The sequence below is a fragment of the Bombina bombina genome, chromosome 1 (genome assembly GCF_027579735.1).
Source record: "Bombina bombina isolate aBomBom1 chromosome 1, aBomBom1.pri, whole genome shotgun sequence".
Taxonomy (NCBI): domain Eukaryota; kingdom Metazoa; phylum Chordata; class Amphibia; order Anura; family Bombinatoridae; genus Bombina; species Bombina bombina.
In genome coordinates this window covers 957,548,828-957,575,559 of record NC_069499.1, presented here as the reverse complement: position 1 = coordinate 957,575,559, position 26,732 = coordinate 957,548,828, and the positions used below count along the sequence as shown (strand labels likewise).

Genomic DNA, 26,732 nt, shown 5'->3' with positions numbered 1-26,732 from the left:
TACTCAGGCTTTCAAGACAGGGCAACAACAACTGTTTGGGAGGCGCAGTGAGGATTATACCCCACAAGTTCCCCATTGGCTAAACCCCAGGAAAGGTCAGAGCCTTCCTGCTCTGCTTTAAAATAAAAAAAATCTTGATTGAAGAAATTTCTATCAGACCTAAACTTTACCACATCCTTGCAACACAGGCAAAGAGAATGACTGGGGGTTGTGGGAAGGGAAGTAATACTTAAAAGCTTTGCTGTGGTGCTCTTTGTCTCCTCCTGCTAGCCAGGAGCGATATTCCCAATAGTAATTAGAGATGATCCGTGGACTCACCGTGTCATTAGAAAGAAATGTTTGTATATTCAATCCTATATTAAATGGGAAAAGAAAGGGAGGGCGTGTCCGGAAGGCAGCCATGATGGACTAAGCATACAAAAGCTCTGACAAAGATCTGTGCAATATGCCAAATATTTAGAAATTACCCTAGAATCGATCCAAACCAGCTTAATATTCAGATATCTAAAACTGCCCTCAACCGGGAACGTATATTTTTTGACATATTAAAATTACCGTGGTGTGACCTAGGCAGTTGGATTCACGGTGGCGGCGGCCTAACACACAGCTCCAACACCTATCCCGGCTTTCCACATGGAAAAGAAAGCAAATACTTACCCATTTACAAAAGGATTTGGCCAAGCTTAAAAACAATAACCTTACAACTCAGTGATCTTACTAAAGTGCTGATTGATTCAAGCATGGAAGTACTGGACGCATGGGTGCATCGTACACAATCTGCCCTGGATAGTTGTTTCAGAGAGTTACAGAGGGACCTGATAAGAGTGATGGATCCATTGCTTCAGAGCACAGTACTGAAGAACAGGAGCAGCTCCGGCACAGGAGATCAGACGGCCAAGAACAAACCTAACCAGTATAGTACGGTGAGACCACGTAAGCCATTAGATACGGTGTGTGATAACCATCTGGCTCATACTCACATAGATGTGAACTCAACTCATCAGGCTCAACCTCGGAAGACTCGTGCCATACGGCCCGAGAAAGAATTTGGCCGGTTTTCAGATTTAGCACGTCTGGACTCTCTGGATTCTGGATGCGAGTTTGTGTGCAATATAAAATTATTAAACACTCCTATCGGCGATATCTACTCCAGAAAACACGGCAGTTCTCTTGAATATCTCCAAGTTGTAGAAGCTGCCACATGGGAACCATGGAGGATACTCTTGCATATCAGCAAGTACATACCCATATATTCTACTCCCAACAAAGAGAGAAGTTGGACACTGATTTCAAACCCCCATCGTGTTGGAGTGGGTTAGTGACTAATCCTTGCTGGTTCCTCAGTTTTGTTCTTGTATTTTATATATATTTTCTAGGTCTAATATGTTGTTTCATAACTGGACTACAATGATACTCTTAGGGAATCCAGTCCTGTCTCATAATTTGACAATGCTCTATCTGCTACACTTTGAGACCTCCCTGCTTACTGTTTTTCTAAAAAGATATTTTACTCTGTTAAGTCCTAAAGCCACTTTATTCAAATGTGTTTTTATCACTGACATGTAATTGATATTAGTCAATTGCCAAATGTATATATCAGTTTATTTTTTTATATTTTTACAGACCCTACAATTTGGTTTATTGGGGTAGTGAGCAATCTGTGCTAATTTCTTTCAACTAATATTAAGCTGTTGATACATAATTCTCTCTAATTTTATATCTAACTTTTGCGAGTTTGTGAGTCCATAATCACTCTTTATAATTTGGGATATACCCACATTGCGTTACTAAGGAGATAAACTTATATATAATAACCCATCATTGGGACTCACCTAATCATTAATATGACTGACCTTCCATTGGGTATAGGGCCCATACCCAAGTGGCAAGGGTTAAATATACATAAATTAGAAGAAAGTAAACTATTTATAGCTTTGATTTAATATAACAGCATTTTTGTTCTACACTAATACAGGTTTCAATGTTCGTCATTGCTCCAAAGATTAATATGCTTTCATGGTGTATCTAAAGATTATCCCTACATTTATGGTGCTTTTTACATGTTATTTTGCAAGGTACCAGTCACAAAACTAGGTTTCTGTCAACATCATATTCTAAAGTTTGTACCGATAATCAATACCCCTATCTTATACTGTTGGCTATCTATACTCCCCATGCTGGCAAGTTTGTACAGAGCTGGTTTATTTGATATCAGAGAGTTCCCTATAGATATGCATTATAATAAGTTGGCAAGTGACCCTATTACGAATGGGTTTTATAGGAATACCCTAATTTTGTTAATGTGCCGAACATGCCCCCCCCCCACCCTCCATAGTACTCTGGCATCTCTGGTTTCGCATAGAGACTTACATGCGGTCTCTCTTGTAAACACCGCTAGTAATATTATATTATAGGGTACTAACTAAATCCTTGGTCCTCGTGTGCCAGGATCAAATTGTTGCCATTTTTCTCACATCATAATGAAGTCATATGAGGCAGTTTTATATGACTCCATCTATACTTATATTCCGATGTGGATCATATGTGCATTCAATCACATTCAAAATCATATATAATAAGGTCGAAGTGTTATTGTTTCTAACTATATATTACTCTTACATATTTGGAATGGTAAAGAGATAATGCAGTTATTGAGAATAGAGTATACCCGGTTACGCCTTAATGAGTTTAACTCTTGGAATCACTCATTCTGACTAGGGTTGTGTATGTTATATTATATTTTGCTTCCTCTTACTTCTATATAGATATGCCTAATGTTTTTGTGCACTTTCTTATATCCTGATAAGCTGTAGTGTTCATATACTGATTATATATATATCGATCGATGTTTGAAACTAATCAACATTATTAAGCATTATGTATGTTCTGTCCATTTCACTAGGCCTTGACATTCCACAATGCTTGACCTATTAATCTCATGTTGTACCACTTGAAAAAATTATAATTTTGTTAAAACAAACATATGCTGTACAATAATTCCACTCAGAAACTTTTTTGTTTTGTAACATTGTATTATTTGAAAAATCTAATAAAAATTATATAAAAAAATTAAAAAAAAAAAGGGAAAAGAAAGTCAAAAGGTCAAAGTTAAACATTCATGATTCAAATACAACATGCAATAAAAAAAAGTTTGCATTTTACCTCTATTAACAAATGCACCTATTTCTCTTTGTATATTTTGTTGAAAAGGTGTTCCTATCCATGGCAGCATACTGAGGTAGACTCAGGAGCGTGCACATCTTAAGCACTATATAGAAACTGTGTTTGCAGCAATAAGATACACACGTTTTTGAGCCTTGCTTAGTCTGTTCTATGGAAAGGGTCCGCCTGTGGCAGTTTCAACAACAAACACCAGGAAAGAGAGGTCAATTTGGTAACACATAACATTTTGTTTTAAGTGGCTGCTCTATATGGATAATTACATTTTAATTTTGACTTCCATTTCCCTTTAAGTAAGCAATGCAATAAGTATACATGTTTATAATATGGAAAATTAAAGTTTACTTATCATAATCTCTATATTCTGGCCCAGTTCACTAAGCAACACTTAGCAAAAATATGCCCCATTTAAAGCGTTCTAAACAGAAACCCAATGTCTGACAGCCCCATTCTCAGGCATTATAAGCCTCAGCATCCTGCTGCATACCATCTAAGTTAAAAACTAATAATGAGAGAGAGAAATTAGGCGAGTGTGATTTATGGAACCGAGCCAAAATATAGAAATTACAACAGGTATGATTTAAATTCTGTTTATGGTTCACCCTAGTAAAACTTATGAAGATAGGTTTATCAATCAATAAAATAAAAGCTGTAGTTTTAAATGAAGTATCAAAAACCTATAAGAGGAAAAATTTGAAAAAATGTGTCACAAGAAATTATATACAAGTATTATAAATGGAGGCTAAGCTTTAAAGCCCATACGGTCCAAGAAAATATTTGTGGAGAGAAGGGGAGTTTTCGGATATACACTTAAAGGGACACAACAAGTCAAAATTACAGTTTATTGATTCAGATAGAGCATGCAATAAAAAATAAAAAAAAAACACGTTCCAATGTACTTCCCTTACTAAAACATGTAAACATTTATTTGCACACTTTCTGAGGCTCCAGCTGCACCTTAGCATGTGGAAAAGTGATCAGTAAATTCTTATATGCATTTTGTGATTGGCTGATGGCTGTCACATGATACAGGGGGAGGGGAAACAGGATTCATTTTGAAATTTGCCCGATGATATTCTACTGCTCATTTCAAATTCAAAATAAGTGCTATTGCATTGTCTGTTTATTGTGCATGTTCTCAGTTATTCAACTCTACTGTACTTAGTAGGCCCTTTTAAAGGTGGGTACTCACGCTTTTAAAGTCTACACTTAGCTGGTGAGTGCAACTAGGGTGAGCCAAGATCTCTCGTATTAGACCTCACAAAACTAAACTTTAGTAAATACGGACCCCAGGCCTGCGTTTTATTACATTTTGTTCAAATGGGGAAGAGTGGAAACTGTGCACTTTTTAAAGGTAATCCTCTCTCACCTGTTCCATGACATCCAGTTGTGAATGCTCAGTTTCAAACAGTTTGATAAGCAGTTGAAGAACCTGCGGATGAAGCAGTTGGTGGCAGGTGCTGATCTGTGAGATGGGATAATAAAGTTAGTTACATTCACCCAAACGTAGGTACCATGTCAGTCACGGAGACAAAGCAAAATACAACAATGTGACTCCAAAAATACCTGATAATCGTTAGTAAACCAAACTCTCCATTTAAGTATGAAAAAGGGTATGACTATCGGCACATAACTGCGTGGCATATTGAGTAGGCTAGATGGTTTATATAGGACATACAATTGAATAAGTTTCACATATGTACACAAACTGGTCAAGCAAAAATGCAGCTATAAAACAAAAGGGCCTGTGGGCTGACTAAAACTTGCTGCATTCTCCCAACTTTTTATGTTGCATTCAATAATCAATGGTATATTATATGCATCACACCATTCTATAAGCATACATTGTAGTATTTAAATCCAACGTTGCTGTGCTGTTTTTAGGATCCGAAAGAGCAAAAACGTATTATATCCCTCTTGGAATGATGTGACATTGAAGAGGGTGTGTTTGTGCAAAAATTTAGCATCATCACATATACTCCTGCCCTCTTCTGTCTGGCACTTTATAATTATAAACTGTTTGAGATACATAACAATATCAGCAATATCCAACAATTTGGTCTTGGTCTACCAGCAGATATCTAATTATTAGGAAGATAACAATATTGTTGCTTGATTTCTTTATTCTACATATTTAAAGGGATAGAAAAGTCATAATTAGACATAGCATACAATTTTAAATAACTTTCCAATTTACTTCTATTATTTACTTTGCATCATTCTCTTGTCATCCTTTGTCGAAGGGTTTATCTAGGTAATCTCAGAAACAGCAAAGCACCTGGATGCTAGCTGCTGATTGGTGGCTGCACATAAATGCCTATTGTCATTGGTTCACCCCATGTGTTGAGTTAGCAGCCATAAGTGCATTGCTGCTCCTTTAACAAATGGTACCAAGAGAATGAAGCAAATTTGATAACATAAGTAAAACTGGAAAGATGTTAAACATTGTAGTCAATCTGAATCATGAAAGAAAAATGTTGGGTTTCATGTTCCTTTAAAGCCCCTAAGAAAATACATCTGTTATGAATATATGAAAATGTGTCTGCATCTGATATTTTAACAATACAAAGCTCAGTTTGTGCTCATATCTAAATTTCTCAAGGCCAAAGCAGATCACATCACTTAAAAGAGAAACAACTCCAAATGTATATGCATCAGATTCTATCTATAAAACATACAGCTACATAGGTATCTTCAAATTGCCTCTAAAAATAATTGGTCTAGATATATACAGGCGAAACAAGAAAGGGATACATTTTTCCTTCAAGAGACGGTGAGAGAAGAATTGAAATATAAGGCAAAGTATCTAAAGTTTGGAAATAAAACAGGTGGTTATCTAGCGAAAATAGCGAAGTTGGAGAAAAAAAACGAATGTCATACACTCTATAAAAGTAGGAGATAAGCATATACACGACTCAGTAGAAATTAATGAGGTTTTCTCCTGTTAAGTGTAGTCAGTCCACGGGTCATCATTACTTATGGGATATTAACTCCTCCCCAACAGGAAGTGCAAGAGGATCACCCAAGCAGAGCTGCAATATAGCTCCTCCCCTCTACGTCACACCCAGTCATTCTCTTGCACCCAACTAATAGATAGGATGTGTGAGAGGACTGTGGTGATTAAACTTAGTTTTTTATATCTTCAATCAAAACTTTGTTATTTTAAACGACACCGGAGTGTGTTGTTTCCTTCTCAGGCAGAATTTGAAGAAGAATCTACCTGAGTTTTTGTATATGATCTTAGCGGACGTAACTAAGATCCGTTTGCTGTTCTCGGCCATTCTGAGGAGTAAGGTAACTTCAGATCAGGGGACAGCGGGCAGGTTCACCTGCAAAGAGGTATGTTGCAGTATATTATTTTCTAAGGAATGGAATTGACTTTGAAAATACTGCTAATACCGATATAATGTAAGTACAGCCTTAAATGCAGTAGTAGCAACTGGTATCAGGCTGACATGTATATATGTTTACACTTAAGTATTTCTGGGGAATGGCACTTCACTGGGAAAATACTGTATGCACATAACTTTTAGCCTAACTTGCAGTGTGAGCGACTAGCAGCAGGCTTTTTAATGACATTTCATATATTAGATTTTAAACGTTTACTGGCATGTTAAATCGTTTAATTATCTGAGGTACTTGGTGAAAATTGTTTTGGGCTTTATTTTCCACATGGCTGTCGTTTGTTTTAATTTAAAACAGTTTACTGAGCTTCCCTCACTGTTGTAGTGTGAGTGGGAGGGGCCTATTTTGGCGCTTTTACTACGCATCAGAAATTCAGTCACAGTCTGTCTTTTTCTCCCTGCATGATCCAGGACGTCTCCACAGAGCTCAGGGGTCTTCAAAACTAGTTTTGAGGGAGGTAATCACTCACAGCAGACCTGTGAGACTGTGCTTGACTGTGATAAAAACGCTTATATTGTCAATTGTTATACGGTTTTTTTCTGATATTAAGGGTTAATCATCCATTGCTAATGTGTGCAATCCTTTGCTAAATTTGGTTTATATAACTAATCCGGTTCATTTTTATTCAACTGTGTCAGTTTTTTTGTGTGCTTCTTAAAGGCACAGTAACGTTTTTACATATTGCTTGTAAATTTAGTTGAAAAGTATTTCCAAGCTTGCTAGTCTAATTGCTAGTTTGTTTAAACATGTCTGACACAGAGGAATCTCTTTGTGCAATATGTTCAAAAGCCAAGGTGGAGCCCAATAGAAATTTATGTACTAATTGCATTGATGCTACTTTAAATAAAAGTCAATCTGTACATGTTAAGCAACATTCACCAGACAACGAGGGGGAAGTTATGCCGACTAACTTGCCTCACGTGTCAGTACCTGCATCTCCCGCTCAGGAGGTGCGTGATATTGTAACGCCAAGTACATCAGGGCGGCCATTACAAATCACTTTACAAGACATGGCTAATGTTATGACTGAAGTTTTGTCTAAATTGCCAGAACTTAGAGGTAAACGAGATCACTCTGGGATGAGAACAGAGTATACTGATAATGCTAGGGCCATGTCTGATACTGCGTCACAATTTGCAGAGCATGAGGACGGAGAGCTTCATTCTGCGGGTGACGGATCTGATCCAAATAAATTGGATTCAGACATTTCAAATTTTAAGTTTAAGCTGGAAAACCTCCGTGTATTGCTAGGGGAGGTGTTAGCGGCTCTGAATGATTGTAACACAGTTGCAATCCCAGAGAAAAAGTGTAGGTTGGATAAATATTTTGCGGTACCGACGAGTACTGACGTTTTTCCTATACCTAAGAGACTTACTGAAATTATTACTAAGGAGTGGGACAGACCCGGTGTGCCTTTCTCACCCCCTCCTATATTCAGAAAAATGTTTCCAATAGACGCCACCACACAGGACTTATGGCAAACGGTCCCTAAGGTGGAGGGAGCAGTTTCTACTTTAGCTAAGCGTACCACTATCCCGGTGGAGGATAGCTGTGCCTTTTCAGATCCAATGGATAAAAAGTTAGAGGGTTACCTTAAGAAAATGTTTGTTCAACAAGGTTTTATATTACAACCCCTTGCATGCATTGCGCCTGTCACGGCTGCGGCAGCATTTTGGTTTGAGTCTCTGGAAGAGACCCTTGACTCAGCGACATTAGATGAGATTTCACTTAAGCTTAAAACCCTTAAGCTAGCTAATTCATTTATTTCTGATGCCGTAGTACATTTAACTAAACTTACGGCTAAGAATTCCGGATTCGCCATTCAGGCACGCAGAGCGCTGTGGCTAAAATCCTGGTCAGCTGATGTAACTTCTAAATCGAAACTACTTAACATACCTTTCAAGGGGCAGACTTTATTCGGGCCCGGTTTGAAAGAAATTATCGCTGATATTACGGGAGGTAAAGGCCATGCCCTGCCTCAAGACAGAGCCAAACCCAGGGCTAGACAGTCTAATTTTCGTGCTTTTCGTAACTTCAAGGCAGGAGCAGCTTCAACTTCCTCTGCTCCAAAACAGGAAGGAGCTGTTGCTCGCTACAGACAAGGCTGGAAACCTAACCAGGCCTGGAACAAGGGCAAGCAGGCCAGAAAGCCTGCTGCTGCCCCTAAGACAGCATGAAGTGAGGGCCCCCGATCCGGTAACGGATCTAGTGGGGGGCAGACTCTCTCTCTTCGCCCAGGCTTGGGCAAGAGATGTCCAGGATCCCTGGGCGTTGGAGATCATATCTCAGGGATATCTTCTGGACTTCAAAGCTTCTCCTCCACAAGGGAGATTTCACCTTTCAAGATTGTCAACAAACCAGATAAAGAAAGAGGCGTTTCTACGCTGTGTACAAGACCTTTTACTAATGGGAGTGATCCATCCAGTTCCGCGGTCGGAACACGGACAAGGGTTTTACTCAAATCTGTTTGTGGTTCCCAAAAAAGAGGGAACCTTCAGACCAATATTGGATTTAAAGATCCTAAACAAATTCCTAAGAGTTCCATCATTCAAGATGGAAACTATTCGGAAAATCTTACCCATGATCCAAAGAGGTCAGTACATGACCACAGTGGATTTAAAGGATGCTTACCTTCACATACCGATTCACAGAGAACATTACCGGTATCTAAGGTTTGCCTTCCTAGACAAGCATTACCAGTTTGTAGCTCTTCCCTTTGGGTTGGCTACGGCTCCAAGAATCTTTACAAAGGTTCTGGGCTCTCTTCTGGCGGTACTAAGACCGCAAGGAATTTCGGTAGCTCCGTACCTAGACGACATTCTGATACAAGCGTCAAGCTTTCAAACTGCCAAGTCTCATACAGAGTTAGTACTGGCATTTCTAAGATCGCATGGGTGGAAAGTAAACGAGGAGAAGAGTTCTCTCTTACCACTCACAAGAGTTCCTTTCTTGGGGACTCTCATAGATTCTGTAGAAATGAAAATTTACCTGACAGAGGACAGGTTAACAAAGCTTCTAAATGCTTGCCGTGTCCTTCATTCCATTCAACACCCGTCAGTGGCTCAATGCATGGAGGTAATCGGCTTAATGGTAGCGGCAATGGACATAGTTCCTTTTGCACGCCTGCACCTCAGACCGCTGCAATTGTGCATGCTAAGTCAGTGGAATGGGGATTACTCAGATTTGTCCCCTACGCTGAATCTGGATCAGGAGACCAGAGATTCTCTTCTATGGTGGCTTTCTCGGCCACATCTGTCCAGGGGGATGCCCTTCAACAGGCCAGACTGGACAATTGTAACTACAGACGCCAGCCTACTAGGTTGGGGCGCTGTCTGGAATTCCCTGAAGGCTCAGGGATCATGGACTCAAGAGGAGAGTCTCTTTCCAATAAACATTCTGGAATTGAGAGCAGTTCTCAATGCCCTTCTGGCTTGGCCTCAGTTAGCAACTCTGAGGTTTATCAGGTTTCAGTCGGACAACATCACGACTGTGGCTTACATCAACCATCAGGGAGGGACAAGAAGTTCCTTAGCGATGATGGAAGTATCAAAGATAATTCGCTGGGCAGAGTCTCACTCTTGCCACCTGTCAGCGATCCACATCCCAGGAGTGGACAACTGGGAGGCGGATTTCCTAAGTCGCCAGACTTTTCATCCGGGGGAGTGGGAACTTCATCCGGAGGTCTTTGCCCAAATACTTCGACGTTGGGGCAAACCAGATATGGATCTCATGGCGTCTCGCCGGAACGCCAAGCTTCCTCGTTACGGGTCCAGGTCCAGGGACCCGGGAGCGGTCCTGATAGATGCCTTGACAGCACCTTGGACCTTCAGGATGGCTTATGTGTTTCCACCCTTCCCGATACTTCCTCGTTTGATTGCCAGGATCAAACAGGAGAAAGCATCAGTGATTCTAATAGCGCCTGCGTGGCCACGCAGGACCTGGTATGCAGAGCTAGTGGACATGTCATCCTGTCCACCTTGGTCTCTGCCTCTGAGACAGGACCTTCTAATTCAGGGTCCTTTCAAACATCAAAATCTAATTTCTCTGAAGCTGACTGCATGGAAATTGAACGCTTAATTTTATCAAAGCGTGGATTTTCGGAGCCAGTAATTGATACCTTAATACAGGCTAGGAAACCTGTTACCAGGAAAATTTACCATAAGATATGGCGTAAATACTTACACTGGTGCGAATCCAAGGGTTACTCATGGAGTAAGGTTAGGATTCCTAGGATATTGTCTTTTCTACCAGAAGGTTTAGAAAAGGGTTTATCTGCTAGTTCGTTAAAGGGACAGATCTCAGCTCTGTCCATCCTTTTACACAAGCGTCTGTCAGAAGTTCCAGACGTTCAGGCTTTTTGTCAGGCTTTGGCCAGGATTAAGCCTGTGTTTAAATCTGTTGCTCCGCCGTGGAGCTTAAACTTAGTTCTTAACGTTTTACAGGGTGTTCCGTTTGAACCCCTTCACTCCATTGATATCAAGCTGTTATCTTGGAAAGTTCTGTTTTTAATGGCTATTTCCTCGGCTCGTAGAGTCTCTGAATTATCAGCCTTACATTGTGATTCTCCGTATCTGATTTTTCATTCAGATAAGGTAGTTCTGCGTACTAAACCTGGGTTCTTACCTAAGGTAGTCACTAACAAGAATATCAATCAAGAGATTGTTCCATCATTGTGTCCTAACCCTTCTTCAAAGAAGGAACGACTTCTGCACAATCTAGATGTAGTCCGTGCCCTGAAATTTTATTTACAGGCAACTAAAGATTTTCGACAAACTTCTTCCCTGTTTGTCGTTTATTCTGGACAGAGGAGAGGTCAAAAAGCATCTACTACCTCTCTATCCTTTTGGCTTCGTAGCATAATACGCTTGGCCTATGAGACTGCTGGACAGCAACCTCCTGAAAGGATTACAGCTCATTCTACTAGAGCTGTGGCTTCCACTTGGGCCTTTAAGAACGAGGCCTCTGTTGAACAGATTTGCAAGGCTGCAACTTGGTCTTCTCTTCATACTTTTTCCAAATTTTACAAATTTGACACTTTTGCTTCTTCGGAGGCTGTTTTTGGGAGAAAGGTTCTTCAGGCAGTGGTTCCTTCCGTATAGAGATCCTGCCTGTCCCTCCCGTCATCCGTGTACTTAGCTTTGGTATTGGTATCCCATAAGTAATGATGACCCGTGGACTGACTACACTTAACAGGAGAAAACATAATTTATGCTTACCTGATAAATTCCTTTCTCCTGTAGTGTAGTCAGTCCACGGCCCGCCCTGTTTTTTAAGGCAGGTCTAAATTTTTTAATTATACTCCAGTCACCACTGCACCCTATAGTTTCTCCTTTCTCGTTTGGTTCTCGGTCGAATGACTGGGTGTGACGTAGAGGGGAGGAGCTATATAGCAGCTCTGCTTGGGTGATCCTCTTGCACTTCCTGTTGGGGAGGAGTTAATATCCCATAAGTAATGATGACCCGTGGACTGACTACACTACAGGAGAAAGGAATTTATCAGGTAAGCATAAATTATGTTTTCTATCATATGTTTCAAGAATTCTATAGTACATGTGAGATAGATAGATCTAATAAGGAGTGTTTTTGGAATAGTATAGACACACCTAGGTTAACACTAGAAGAAATGGAATATGTTAACCAACCAATCTTAGAAGAGGAAGTCAAGGCCACTATTGATAAGATTAAATTAAATAAAGCCCCAGGACCAGATTTTTTACCAGCCGAGTTCTATAAAATATTAAATAAAGAAATTGTACCATGCCTTACAAAGCTATTCAACTATTATTATATAGAGAATGGAGTGATGTCAAGAAACTTCTCCAAAGCAGTCACAATTATGATATATAAGAAGGGACGGGATCCCGAGAAACCAGAGTCATCTCTCTGTTAAACACAGATTATAAAATTTTAGCATCAATAGTAGCTGATAGATTAAAAAAAAATTTAAGTAAAATTATTCATCCCAACCAGGTGGGTTTTATGAATGGTCGAAGCTCAGTTGTAAATATACGTAAAGCATGCATTATCATTGAATGTTTCAGGAATCAACCCGAGAGACTTAATAATTTAAATCAAGATGCTACATTAATAACAATAGATGCTGAAAAAGCATTTGATGCTGTGCAATGGGATCATTTATTCACTTCTTTAATCAAGTTTGGTTTCTCGGGATCTTTCCTGAATTTTATAAAAACAATTTATAGAAATCCTCTATCTCTGATTTCAGTAAATGGAATAGAATCCCTAGAAATAAGACTGGAAAGAGGAACTAGGCAGGGGTGCCCACTCTCTCCCCTTTTGTTTAATCTATCCATTGAGCCGCTAGCCATTAAAATACGACAAGATGATGTATTAATATTTCTAAGGAACACTAAGCAGAATATTCCTAGACTAAAGGATATTATAGAAAGATATAGCTCATTCACGGGTTATAGAGTTAATATTAACAAAACAGAATTATTATGGCTAGACAGGAAAAGGGACTCTATTGGAGAAAGCCCATTCAAAGTTGTAGAACAAATTATGTATTTGGGTATTACCTTAAATAAGAATCCAAATCTCTGGTATGACCTGAATTTTAAACCAATTTTGCAAAAGATATATGACCAATTTAATGTTTGGAAACACTTACCGCTGGCTCTATCAGGGAAAATTGGTCTAATAAAGATGATTGCATTTCCAAAAATTCTATATAAATTGCAGAATCTTCCTCTTCTCATAAAGAAAGTAGATATTACAATTTTTAACAAAAAGATGGTAGAATTTCTATGGGGCAAAAAAAGGAGAAGATTATCTCTTAAAATATTGTCTCATCCGAGAGAATGTGGAGGACTCGCACTCCCAGATTTAGTAAATTACAATATAGCGTGTTTGACTAAAATAGCAGCTGAATGGTTGACAGATGTTGAATATTATACTGCTAAAACGCTAGAAGAGGAAATAGTGAAACCATTCTCGCTATCAGCCTTACTGCATACACAAAGAAAAGATATACCAAAGGAAATTCAAAATTTTAGATCAGTCATGGGCATTGTTAAAGCTTGGCAACAATATTGCAAAAATCTTAAAGTAGAATATGCAGTATCTAATCAATTAACAATAGTAGGATACCCCCCCATTTCCTGAAGCACTCAAATCAGCTGTGTTTCACAGACGGAAAAGGAAGGGACTGATATATATTAAGCAAATTATCAATTTTGATTTGGACACACCACAAATTAAAACTTTTGAAACAGTAAGACGAGAATATGATCTACCTAACAAAGATTTTTATGCCTATCTCCAATTAAGAAACCTTGCTAATAAGTTGTTATTAATCCAGAAGAAAGAATGGAGCTGGTCTGTAATTTCGGCTAAGATTGAATTATGTAAGATGGGAGTATATTCGATTAAAAAATGGTATAAGGATTTAGCACTCCAAGAGGGATTATTAAATCTGCAAATGATACTCAAAAAATGGCATATGAAAGGGCTGACGGAATGTAGCGAGGAAATTATTCAGAATAGTATCAATAGAATAAATAAGATATTTATAGCTACCAATTATAGAGAAGCACATATTAATATAATAAACCAAACATATCTGACACCTTCAGTAATGTCCAGATGGAATAGTAAAGTGAAAGATAAATGTGTTAAATGTGGCAGTAGAAACGCTGATATTCTCCACTATTTTTGGGACTGTACAATAGTCAGACAATACTGGAATAAAATAAGTTTCTGGCTCACCAGAATACTTAAAAAAGAGAGAGTTGTATATCGCGAGTTAGTATTCTATTACCACCGGAGGAGAGAGATAAAGATAAGATGTTTATTGAAATGGTAATTCGGGTAGCCAGGTTTCTTCTGTTAAAAACTTGGATTTCGAAAAAAAACCCCATCTATAGTTGAATTCAATAAGCAGATATTTCAAAAAATGATAATGGAGCAATGTTTGATAGAACAAGTCAAAGATAAAGAAGTGCAAAGATTTTTTAGAAAATGGGAAACTTTTATTCTCTCTCAAACAATAGAAGTACAAAAGAAAATCATATATCCCCTTAGATCGACGGAATATGTCTTAAATGCCATTTTAAGAAACAAATTACCACTGATCTATTAAGTTTATATATGTTCTAAAAAAGTTTTCTGTGGAAGAGAAGAGGGGGGAATAAATTTGCCCCAATAATTAATTATGGTTGGCGAAGTGGAGGGTAAAGAATGATATAACCTAGAGAAGATTCAATCAACTGGTTGTTTTATCTAGAAGACAAGACAGACTGCTGAGGCCTGTTGGGGCAGGGCTGATTGGAAATCCTTTATTTATTTAACTTAAATATATTTATGTAATTTTTTATTTGTCAATGGAAAAGTATCCCTTTTTTTTTTCTTTTGAGTTTTGATGTATAGTTAGGAAAGGTATCCATATGGGGGTGTTTGAGAATTACTTCTAAATGATATTCTAGACTAGAAGGAGGATTAATCCCGGTCTGTATGATATGTATTGCTGACTGGGGATATATGTATTGGATAAGCTGGTTGAAATCAAGTGGTGTCCAAATTCTGCTGTGGAGTGTTATTATTTTTATAATTGTCTTTTCTTTTTTTTAATCATATTTTGTATTACTCCCCCAAATATGTTATCATTTGATGTACTACCATTTTGTTTTTTGTACCCCAATTGGATTAGAAATATGAAAATAAATATTTAAAAAACAAAACAAAAAAAAAAAACATACAGCTACAAATTGTATAACAGCTGCAAAAGCAGCAATACATTCAAAACTATGTGATTATGCTACATATGTAACATTTTTGGTTTTGAACAACAATGTAAAAGTATTTGTCACAGAACTATTACCCGTACTTTTATGACCCACAGATATGACCGTTTTACTTCCTTTTAAAGAGGGATGTGAAAAAAAGCAGGAAAGTGCATTCCAGAAAGATGCAATGAAAAAACCAAAGGCCCAACCACCTATAAAGTTAGAGTTTAACCATAAAAACAGAATTTATGCTTACCTGATGAATTTCTCTCTCTTGTGATGTATCGAGTCCACGGATTCATCCATACTTATGGGATATTCTCCTTCCCTACAGGAAGTGGCAGAGAGAGCACCCACAGCAGAGCTGTCCATATAGCTCCACCCCCCAGTCATTCGACCGAAGGCTAGGAAGAAAAAGGATAAACTATAGGGTGCAGTGGTGACTGAAGTTTTTTAAATAAAAATATACTACCTGTCTTAAATAGACAGGGCGGGCCGTGGACTCGATACATCACAAGAGAAAGAAATTTATCAGGTAAGCATAAATTCTGTTTTCTCTTGTAAGATGTATCAAGTCCACGGATTCATCCATACTTATGGTATACCAATACCAAAGCTTTAGAACACGGATGAAGGGAGGGACAAGACGGGTACCTTAAACGGAAGGCACCACTGCTTGTAGAACCTTTCTCCCAAAAATAGCCTCCGAAGTAGCAAAAGTATCAAATTTGTAAAATTTGGAAAAAGTATGAAGCGAAGACCAAGTCGCTGCCTTACAAATCTGTTCAACAGAAGCCTCATTTTTAAAAGCCCATGTGGAAGCCACTGCTCTAGTAGAATGAGCAGTAATTCTTTCAGGAGGCTGCTGGCCAGCAGTCTCATAAGCCAAACAGATGAAGCTTTTCAGCCAAAAGGAAAGAGAGGTAGCCGTAGCCTTTTGACCTCTCCGTTTACCAGAATAAACAACACACAATGAAGATGTTTGACGGAAATCTTTGGTTGCTTGTAAGTAGAACTTTAAAGCACGAACCACATCAAGATTGTGCAACAGATGTTCCTTCTTTGATAAAGGATTAGGACACAGAGAAGGAACAACAATCTCCTGATTGATATTCCTATGAGAAACAACTTTAGGAAGAAACCCAGGTTTGGTACGCAAAACCACCTTATCTGCATGGAAAACTAGGTAAGGTGAGTCACACTGTAAAGCAGATAACTCAGAAACTCTTCGAGCCGAAGAGATAGCTACTAAAAACAAAACTTTCCAAGATAGAAGCTTAATGTCTATGGAATGCATAGGTTCAAACGGAACCTTTTGAAGAACATTAAGAACCAAATTTAGGCTCCATGGTGGAGCGACAGGTTTAAATACAGGCTTGATCCTGACCAAGGCCTGACTAAACGCTTGAACGTTTGGGACATCTGCCAGACGTTTGTGTAAAAGAATAGACAAAGCAGATATTTGTCCTTTTAAGGAACTAACTGATAATCCCTTCTCCAATCCTTCTTGGAGAAAGGACAAAATTCTAGGAATCCTAATCTTACTCCATGAGTAACCCTTGGATTCACACCAACAAAGATATCTGCGCCAAATCTTATGATAGATTTTCCTGGTGACAGGCTTTCTAGCCTGAATCAGGGTATCAATGACCGACTCAGAGAAACCACGCTTTGATAGAATCAGGCGTTCAATCTCCAAGCAGTCAAGAGGCAGAGAAGTTAGATTTGGATGTTTGAATGCACCTTGGATTAGAAGGTCCTGCCTCATTGGCAGAGTCCACGGTGGAACAGATGACATGTCCACCAGGTCTGCATACCAAGTCCTGCGTGGCCACGCAGGCGCTATCAGAATCACTGAAGCTCTCTCCTGCTTGATTCTGGCAACCAGACGTGGGAGGAGAGGAAACGGTGGAAATACATAAGCCAGATTGAAGGACCAGGGCACTGCTAGAACATCTATCAGTACCGCCTGGGGATCCTGAGACATGGACCCGTAACAAGGAAGTTTGGCGTTCTGTCGGGACGCCATCAGATCCAATTCTGGTGTGCCCCATAGCTGAGTCAGCCAGGCAAATACCTCCGGATGGAGCTCCCACTCCCCCGGATGAAAAGTCTGACGACTTAGGAAATCTACCCCTGGGATATGGATTGCTGGGAGATGGCAAGAGTGATCCTCCGCCCATCGGATTATTTTGGTTACCTCCATCATCGCTAGAGAACTCAGTGTTCCTCCTTGATGATTGATATAGGCTACAGTCGTGATGTTGTCCGACTGAAATCTGATGAATTTGGCCGCAGCTAGCTGAGGCCATGCCTGAAGCGCATTGAATATCGCTCTCAGTTCTAGAATGTTTATCGGGAGGAGAGATTCCTCCCGAGACCATAAGCCCTGTGCTTTCAGGGATTTCCAGACTGCACCCCAGCCTAGCAGGCTGGCACCTGTCGTTACTATGAGCCACTCTGGCCTGCGGAAACACATTCCCTGAGACAGGTGGTCCTGAGACAACCACCAGAGAAGAGAATCTCTGGTCTCTTGGTCCAGATGCAGTTGAGGAGATAAATCTGCATAATCCACATTCCACTGTTTGAGCATGCATAGTTGCAGTGGTCTGAGGTGTAGGCGGGCATAAGGAACTATGTCCATTGCCGCTACCATGACTACGATTACCTCCATACATTGAGCCACTGATGGCCGAGGAATGGAATGAAGAGCTCGGCAAGTGATTACAAGTTTTGATTTTAATTTCTACTGAGTCTATCAGAGTCCCTAGGAAGGAAACTCTTGTGAGAGGGACGAGAGAACTCTTTTTTTATGTTCACCTTCCATCCGTGAGATCTCAGAAAAGCCAACACGATGTCCGTGTGAGACTTGGCTACCTGGAAAGTCGACGCCTGAATTAAGATGTCGTCTAGATAAGGCGCCACTGCTATACCCCGCGGTCTTAGAACCGCCAAAAGGGACCCTAGCACCTTTGTGAAAATTCTGGGAGCCGTGGCCAACCCGAAAAGGAAGGGCCACAAACTGGTAATGCCTGTCCAGAAAGGCGAATCTGAGGAATTGATGATGATCTCTGTGAATAGGGATGTGTAGATACGCATACTTTAAATCCACGGTAGTCATATATTGACCCTCCTGGATCAGAGGAAGAATAGTCTCCATCTTGAAAGATGGTACTCTGAGGAATTTGTTTAGAATTTTGAGATCCAAGATCGGTCTGAAAGTTCCCTCTTTTTTGGGAACCACAAACAGGTTGGAGTAAAAACCTAGCCCTTGTTCCGCTCTTGGAACTGGGTGGATCACTCCCATGGTATGTAGGTCTTCTACACAGCGTAAGAACGCCTCTCTCTTTGTCTGGTTTGCAGACAATTGAGAAATGTGAAATCTCCCCCTTGGGGGGGGGGGGGGGGGAGTCTTTGAAGTCCAGAAGATATTCTTGGGACACAATTTCTAAAGCCCAGGAATTGTGAACATCTCTTGCCCAAGCCTGAGCGAAGAGAGAGAGTCTGCCCCCTACTAGATCCGGTCCCGGATTGGGGGCTACCCCTTCATGCTGTCTTAGAGGCAGCAGCAGGCTTCTTGGCCTGTTTACCTTTGTTCCAAGCCTGGTTATGTCTCCAGACTGACTTGGATTGGACAGAATTCCCCTCTTGCTTTGATGCAGAGGAAGCTGAAGCGGGACCTTTGAAGTTCCGAAAGGAACGAAAATTATTTTGTTTGGTCCTCATCTTATTTGTTTTATCCTGAGGGAAGGCATGGCCTTTCCCTCCAGTGATGTCTGAAATAATTTCTTTCAGTGTAGGCCCGAATAGGGTCTTTCCTTTGAAAGGGATGTTCAACAACTTAGATTTTGATGACACATCAGCAGACCAGGACTTAAGCCATAACGCCCTGCGTGCTAAAATGGCAAAACCTGAATTCTTTGCCGCTAGGGCCTTAATTCTATCCATAATATCCTCTAATGGAGTCTCCACCTGGAGAGCGTCTTCTAGAGCCTCAAACCAGAAAGCGGCTGCAGTAGTTACAGGAACAATGAATGCAATAGGTTGGAGAAGAAAATCTTGATGAACAAAAATTTTCTTTAGGAGACCCTCTAATTTTTTATCCATAAGATCTTTGAAAGCACAACTGTCTTCGATAGGTATAGTTGTACGCTTAGCAAGAGTAGAAATAGCTCCCTCCACCTTAGGAACAGTCTGCCACGAGTCCTGTATGGTGTCAGATATGGGAAACATTTTCTTAAAAACAGGAGGGGGAGCGAACGGAATACCTGGTCTATCCCACTCCTTAGTAACAATAGTCACAATCCTCTTAGGGACTGGAAAAACATCAGTGCAAACAGGAACCTCTAAGTATCTGTCCATTTTACACAATTTCTCTGGGACCACTATAGGGTCACAATCGTCTAGAGTAGCTAATACCTCCTTGAGCAATAAGCGGAGGTGTTCAAGCTTAAATTTAAAGGCCGTCACATCAGAATCTGTCTGAGGGAGCGTCTTTCCTGAATCAGAAATCTCTCCCTCAGATAACAAATCCCTTACCCCGACTTCAGAACATTGTGAGGGTATATCGGATACGGCTACTAAAGCGTCAGACGGCTCAGCATTTGTTCTTAACCCAGAGTTGTCGCGCTTTCCTTGTAAACCAGGCAGTTTAGAGAAAACCTCTGTGAGGGTTTTATTCATAACTATGGCCATGTCTTGTAAAGTAAATGAATTTGACGCATTAGAGGTACTTGGCGTCACTTGTGCGGGCGTTACTGGTTGTGACACTTGGGGAGAGCTAGATGCTAAACCCTCATTTCCTTCTAACTGAAAATCATCTATTGCAATATTTTTAAGTGCTAAAATATGCTCTTTATAATTTAGACATATTAGTGCAAGTGGGACACATTCTAAGAGGGGGTTCCACAATGGCTTCTAAACACATAGAACAAGGATTTTCCTTGGTGTCAGACATGTTAAACAGGCTAGTAATGAAACAAACAAGCTTGGAAAACACTTTAATCAAAGAAAATAACACTTTAAACAAAAACGGTACTGTGCCTTTAAGAGAAAAAAAAGCTGCACAAACTCTGCAAAACAGTGTAAAAAAGCAGTAAAAGCGAAATTTTTACAGTAGCATCATAAAGCCTTAGTAACTTTGCACCACTATGCAAATAAACAATTAACCCCTTAATGTAAAAACCTGATTGAAAAAACTTAAAGACCGGTAAAATAACGTTCAGCACCTTGCCACAGCTCTGCTGTGGCGCCTACCTGCCCTTTAGGAACGATTTGTGGGGGGAAAAACCTCTTTACAGCCCTCAAATACAGCAGGAAACTCTGGAGAAGTAGCTGGATGCTTCTGAGGTAAATAAACTGTAAATAGGCCCCTCCCACCTCACTCAATGTTATGGGGCCTAAAAGAAACACCACAGAGTGTTTCTTAAACTAGCCATGTGGGTTAATAACCCTTAAACAAGCCACAAAGACCCCTTAAAGTCCCTCAAAAAACGTTTTATTTGTAATTAAACCAAAACGTTTTTTTCCTATTAGTGTCACCAGTAACTATGAGCCCTTTATGCAAGCTTGGATTCCTCTTTTACTGAATACAGCTTACCTTTCCCTCATGGGGATATTGCCAGCCTTTTCTAGAAATAACACAGTCTGTCTAAAAAAAAATAGACTGAACATACCTTAATGCAGTTTAGCCTGCAAACTGTTCCCCCAACTGAAGTTTTCCTGTACTCTTCAGCCCTGTGAGAACAGCAGTGGATCTTAGTTACAAAATGCTAAGATCATCATCCTCCTTGCAGAAATCTTCATCTCTTTCCTGCCAGAGAGTAAATAGTACATACCGGTACCATTTAAAATAACAAACTTTTGCTTGAGAAAATAAAAACTAACATTTTTGTCACCACACTCCCTTTGCCCTTCCTAGCAGTTAAGCCGGCAGAGAGAATGACTGGGGGGTGGAGCTAAGGGAGGAGCTATATGGACAGCTCTGCTGTAGGTGCTCTCTCTGCCACTTCCTGTAGGGAAGGAGAATATCCCATAAGTATGGATGAATCCGTGGACTCGATACATCTTACAAGAGAAATCTAGTCCATGTAACAAGGCAACAGACTATTTAGGGAGCCCTGAGAAACTGTTAGTATGCAGAACCATCAAGGGAAGTATTACAAAAATATATTCTTAGGTGTAGTCAATGCATCTCTGTATACCAGTATTTAAAATGCCAACGAAACAAAGGATATATCTGATAAAAGTTTTATTGATTATAGGGAATGTTTTGTTTCGCTATTTTTTGCTCAGTATCCGTTTCTCCATGGGGGTGAATATGTAGCTTTACTTTGTACATTTTCTTATTACTGCAATTTTCTAATGGTCTAGCTGTAAACTTTGCTTAGTTACTTGACTAAGTTGTGCAAACAACATTTTCCTATTTCCTAGATTATCTACTTACTTCCTAGACTAGATATAATACTTTTTTTTTTTTTATTCTGTTGGACATATATAAAAAGTGCTATATGGAGAACCTCCTGTTTTGCTCCCATCAAAAAATACCTGTTTTGGGAGTGATGGGGTAGGTATGTTAAGATGATCATAACAATACAATGCCTGCATACCTCATCCAGCAGTGCCAGATGTACAGGAGTGTGATCCGTCTGAAGCTGGAAATAGCGAGGCTCAGACACCGTCCAGTCCACCCACTTAAGGACACCCATAGCCACCACAGGGAACCTAGCACAGGATGATAAGAGTAGGGTTAGAGCAAGGTTTGTCCATCATACGGCCAACACAGTCATTATATATTATATTTATACCCATAGACCCATAACTTCTGATACTTTTATCCACTTCTCATTTGTAACAGTGTTCTTCCTGCAATTGGCTCATTCTGGTCAAACCCGTGGGAACAGTATGTGTAGTTTGGGTATTTTTTTTATTAAAATAAATTATGAAAATGTACTCATCTGGCCAGCGACAAAACCAAACCATTAGAAATTTAATATGGTATTTCTATGATCCTTGGTTCACCTACAAATAGGAATGATTTCCTCTTCCTTTTCTTAAAATGTTCTTCTATACTTCCCATTACCATACTTTTTTCAACCTTTGCAGAGAATAGGAATACGTAAATTCCTACAAACTGATCATTAACTATGAACAATTTTAGTATGTGAATCAGCAATTTGTGTAAACTGCTTAAGAGAAGGAGAAGCCTGGTGAATCACTTTCAAAATGGAATCTAATCAAATGTGGTATGGAAGCAAATAAACTTCAATAAAACACAATGATTTAGCAAATCAAGGGACATGCATCCCTTGGATTTTACTAGCACCTTATTTGAACTATTCTACATACATTTAAATACAAAACACATTCATCTTGCCCTAAAAATGTGTGTCTTTTTCCCATGTTTAAAAACAATGCATTAACCTCTGCTATATAAGCTATTTCATCATTGTTATTTTGTTAAAGGGATATGAAAGGCTAAAATGTATAAATTCTTATTGTATGGATTAATATCAAGTGAAAATATGCTCAAATACCTTTTGTTGTCTATTGTAAACTTTATTTGAAAAGAGGCATGTTTCCAAACGCAACGTGAGGCTAACTTGCATTAGCCAAACACGGTGGGCAGCCTGGGCTCTACCTTTCACGCACCCACGCATGCACTATGGAATTTTGTCTGTGCATGCGCAGTTCGTTGCAGAGCTGAGCGCCGACATCACTATCTCGGTGGTCACGTGACCGCTGAGATAGGGAATCACACAGAAGAGGAAGAGAGGCATCGGATTTGTTGTAAGTATATTAGGACCACCCCTAGAAAAATGGAGCATAAGTATTTAATATGCTGCATACAGATACATATTTGGAATTTAACCTAGACTAACTAGCATTGTGTGAACGGTTAAAAACCCGGGCAATAGTCTTCAGGGATTAAAATGTGCATGTGTTGAGGATAAATTTTAATATGCTAATTAAATTATCAAGATTGGTCAGGTAGAATGCTTGTTGGACAGCCCTATTTTGTGTGCTGTCGTTTATGATGTTGTTTGATAAATAATTTTATATTTATTGGTTAGAGGCTTCGTTTTAAGAAAGCTGTAAGTGGGATTTCTTTAATATGCCAATATTAATTCATGTGCATGTTTATTTTACATTACTCACTGCTACATTGACTTTACATTTATAGCAAAAAGCTGCTACACTGAGGAACTATAAGAAAATAGTTTGGGATTTGTCTCAGGTACCTGAAACTTTCTAGCCAACCAAATATAACTGTACATGCTGGAACTGAGCAAACTGCTGCAAACTCACCTGATGCACTGATACAGAGTACTGAGCTCAGCCACCAGCTCGGACGCCCCTTTGTTTTCATTACAGCACAGATTGTGGACAGTCTCCACTGCTTTGGAAGTGGACTTCAGCTCATCCTTATTAATGTTAACTCTCTTGTTCTGTAGTGAAAACATTTAGTATGAGGCATATGCATAAAGCACAGGGGGAGAGGATTTTCAGAATAATGGTTATGAAATGCTCTACAGTTTTGCAACTAGTAATAACTTAAAAGTTAAGAAAAATCTAATTACTGTATGCAACGTACCTTCTTCCATGTCTCCACAACACTAGCTGCATAAGCTAGGATGTGAATATATTTATGTTTATGATCCTGGTTAATTTTAGCCCCTGGCTTGAAAAGAGACTGCATGAACAGGTCGAGGAATGCTGGGACTCTGATCTGGTCAGATAAAGCAAAAAAGTAGCTCATCAATATATTTGTGGTAATCTACATGTACTGTGCTGTACAATTCAGAAATGTCACTTTAAAAAGGGATGACTGTGTGCTTAGTGCTCCGCTACTCTACAGCAGATAATAAATCTGCAGACATTTTTTGTATGGATCGCTCATATAATGCTTCTCACCAGCTCAACAGGAGGAGGGTCCATGCTTGTAAACATCTTGAACAACACTGTAATATCTGCAGGATTAAGGGCTCCTTTAGACAGCATTGCCCCAAGTGCTTGACATGCCCGCGGGTAGGAAGCAGCAGAGCCTAGTGCCAGGGTGATCTGACTTGCATCATGACCCCTATATAGGAAAACCATATTGTTTTACATCTATTATAGTATGCGAGTAGCCCATAATGCTGTTCTGGTTTGTGTTGCCCCTTTATCAAAATGAGATTTGTTTGGCTCTTACTTTTCATGAGCAAATTTTTGGACCTCTTGAGCTATTCTGCGCATTGCAGATCCCCCTTGTTCCTCCTGAGCCAAAATGGACATGATGGCCTGAGCAAATAAATAGGTATGCTCACCATGACACAGCATCCTCTGTAAAGACAGTAACGAAACGTCAGGCAGAGAAATGTATGGATAGTGAAAATATATCTAGATTGTAGCTAGCACGCTCTGCAAAGTCCCAATACATCCACCTGAGGTGCATAACAAGAACACCAATATATATCAAATAGGAAAGCACTTGGCAGAATTTTCCCTCAGTTTTATTCACTTCATCATGTGACATGAGGAGGATTTTAACCCGTACTCAGACACAATAATAATGTTTTTGAGAAAACATCCTGTCAAACGCTTGCCTTTTTGATCTCTCTCTCAAAAATAACGTAATATACACAGCTAAATAACAGGAAAAACAAGTTAAATGTAGTTTGTACTGTGCATTTTTTTTCTATACCTAAATATTCTAATTTATTGTCTCTTTAAGATCACAAAGTACTAAAAAAAATAAACATAAAAGAGCAGGAAAAGATAAAATGAGAGGGTGAAAACAAAATAAACTAGAAAAGGGAAGATGTAGGAAAATGATGACCAGAAGAAAACTGACTGGGAAAAAAAAATAGAAAGTGATGTGGTAGAAAAGATACAAGAACGGAGATGAATGATAATAAAAACAATGTAAAATGAGAGGAGACAAACAAAAACTGACATAAAGAGAATCACATGCTATGTAACATCTGTAGTTTAGGTATTACCTAAAAATATATTTATCCTTCAAAGGAGAGTAGAGAATACATACAGCTAGTTAACATACTATATTACTGAAGATGTTACACCTGTGGTGTTATTTCCTTTTAAGGCTTTATACATTTAATTAACATGTACTATTGCTGTTAAGGAGTATTAAATAGATGATAACGGCAGAACTCATGGAACCTACAGGGTCTTTTGTGGACTGTTATGAACTCATACATCCTAAATATGAGACAAGATATTTAGTAGATACCAGAGTCGAAATTTGGCTCACTGTGTTTTGTGCTGTTTATTTATTTTTTATTTATTTGTATTACAAAGTGTTTAATAAAGCTTGATTTAAAACAAAAAATAAAAATAAATATATTTATCCTTTTAAAAAGATATACAATCACTTCCGAGATGAAGGATATTTTGTTATGTATTTTACCTTGTGATCCTACTAATAAAGAAATATTTCAACTAAAAAGATATACAATACTTAACATCATTAGTGCCTGTTTAATTTTCTCATTGTGAAGACCATATCTAGAACAAATATTCACACACGCACTTTCCCTCTACACGGCACCTTATGCAAAAGGCCCTGTAAACACACGACCAAGGAGTCTTTAAAACATCTGATGGAACTCACTGCAAATTCTGGCAGATTCTTCTCCAAATTCTCCTCTCCCCCATCAAGTATAGTGGCCAGTGAGGTACGCAGCACCCTAGAGAAGACTTCCAGCTGCTGGCACGCAGTGGATACACTGGTAATTTCACCTTGGTACCCTGCATCTGAGATCAGCTAAAAAGGATATGAGAAAGAATAGTGTTTAAAAAAATAAAATAAAGAAAATACACATATTAAATGGTAAAAAAAACAGCGTGCTCACACTCAGAATCCCCCATAGTGCTCCCAACCATGCACTGCAGCAGGAACCCCCCAGTATGTCCGAGGCTTAACAGTGCACCAGGCACAAACCCAGCAGCACGCCCAAGCACAACAAACAAGCATAAGTTATTAGTGAAGACTCATTATTCAACTGCAATAAAACAAACTCTGCTAAACATAACTCAATCAGCATATATTGACTAATAGAAGGAATCAGTGGACTTGCCATGCCCTTTGGAGTTAAAAAAATAAATAAAAAACATCCAGAGAGGAGTTAAAGGACTGGTACAGCAGATTTGCATAATCAACAAATGCACGATAAAAAGATAATGCAATAGCACCAACTTCAGCTGGGTATTTCTATTTCCACTCCTCCTGTATCATGTGACAGCCAATCACAAATGAATATACGTATATTCTGTTAATTCCTGCACTGGTGACTCAATTCAGAGAATAGTACAAATGGGCAAATGCTGACCAGTAAAAAAAACAAACAAAAAAAACAGATAGCGAACATAATAAAAATGGATTAAATCTATTGTAAAAGTGCA

The 26,732-nt window shown here is 39.2% G+C and overlaps 1 protein-coding gene across 1 annotated transcript in view; it reads right to left on the bottom strand.

Moving 5' to 3' along the window:
* Nucleotides 1-26,732, bottom strand: part of NELFCD (negative elongation factor complex member C/D) — a 40,734-nt gene that overhangs the window by 6,078 nt on the left and 7,924 nt on the right. The window contains exons 6-12 of the mRNA XM_053705161.1: nucleotides 25,942-26,094; nucleotides 24,520-24,650; nucleotides 24,243-24,408; nucleotides 23,923-24,057; nucleotides 23,637-23,776; nucleotides 21,938-22,052; nucleotides 4,550-4,645 (exon numbers count right to left, since the gene is read on the bottom strand). Coding sequence (XP_053561136.1) covers nucleotides 4,550-4,645; nucleotides 21,938-22,052; nucleotides 23,637-23,776; nucleotides 23,923-24,057; nucleotides 24,243-24,408; nucleotides 24,520-24,650; nucleotides 25,942-26,094 — 936 coding nt within the window. The remainder of the gene's footprint in view (nucleotides 1-4,549; nucleotides 4,646-21,937; nucleotides 22,053-23,636; nucleotides 23,777-23,922; nucleotides 24,058-24,242; nucleotides 24,409-24,519; nucleotides 24,651-25,941; nucleotides 26,095-26,732) is intronic.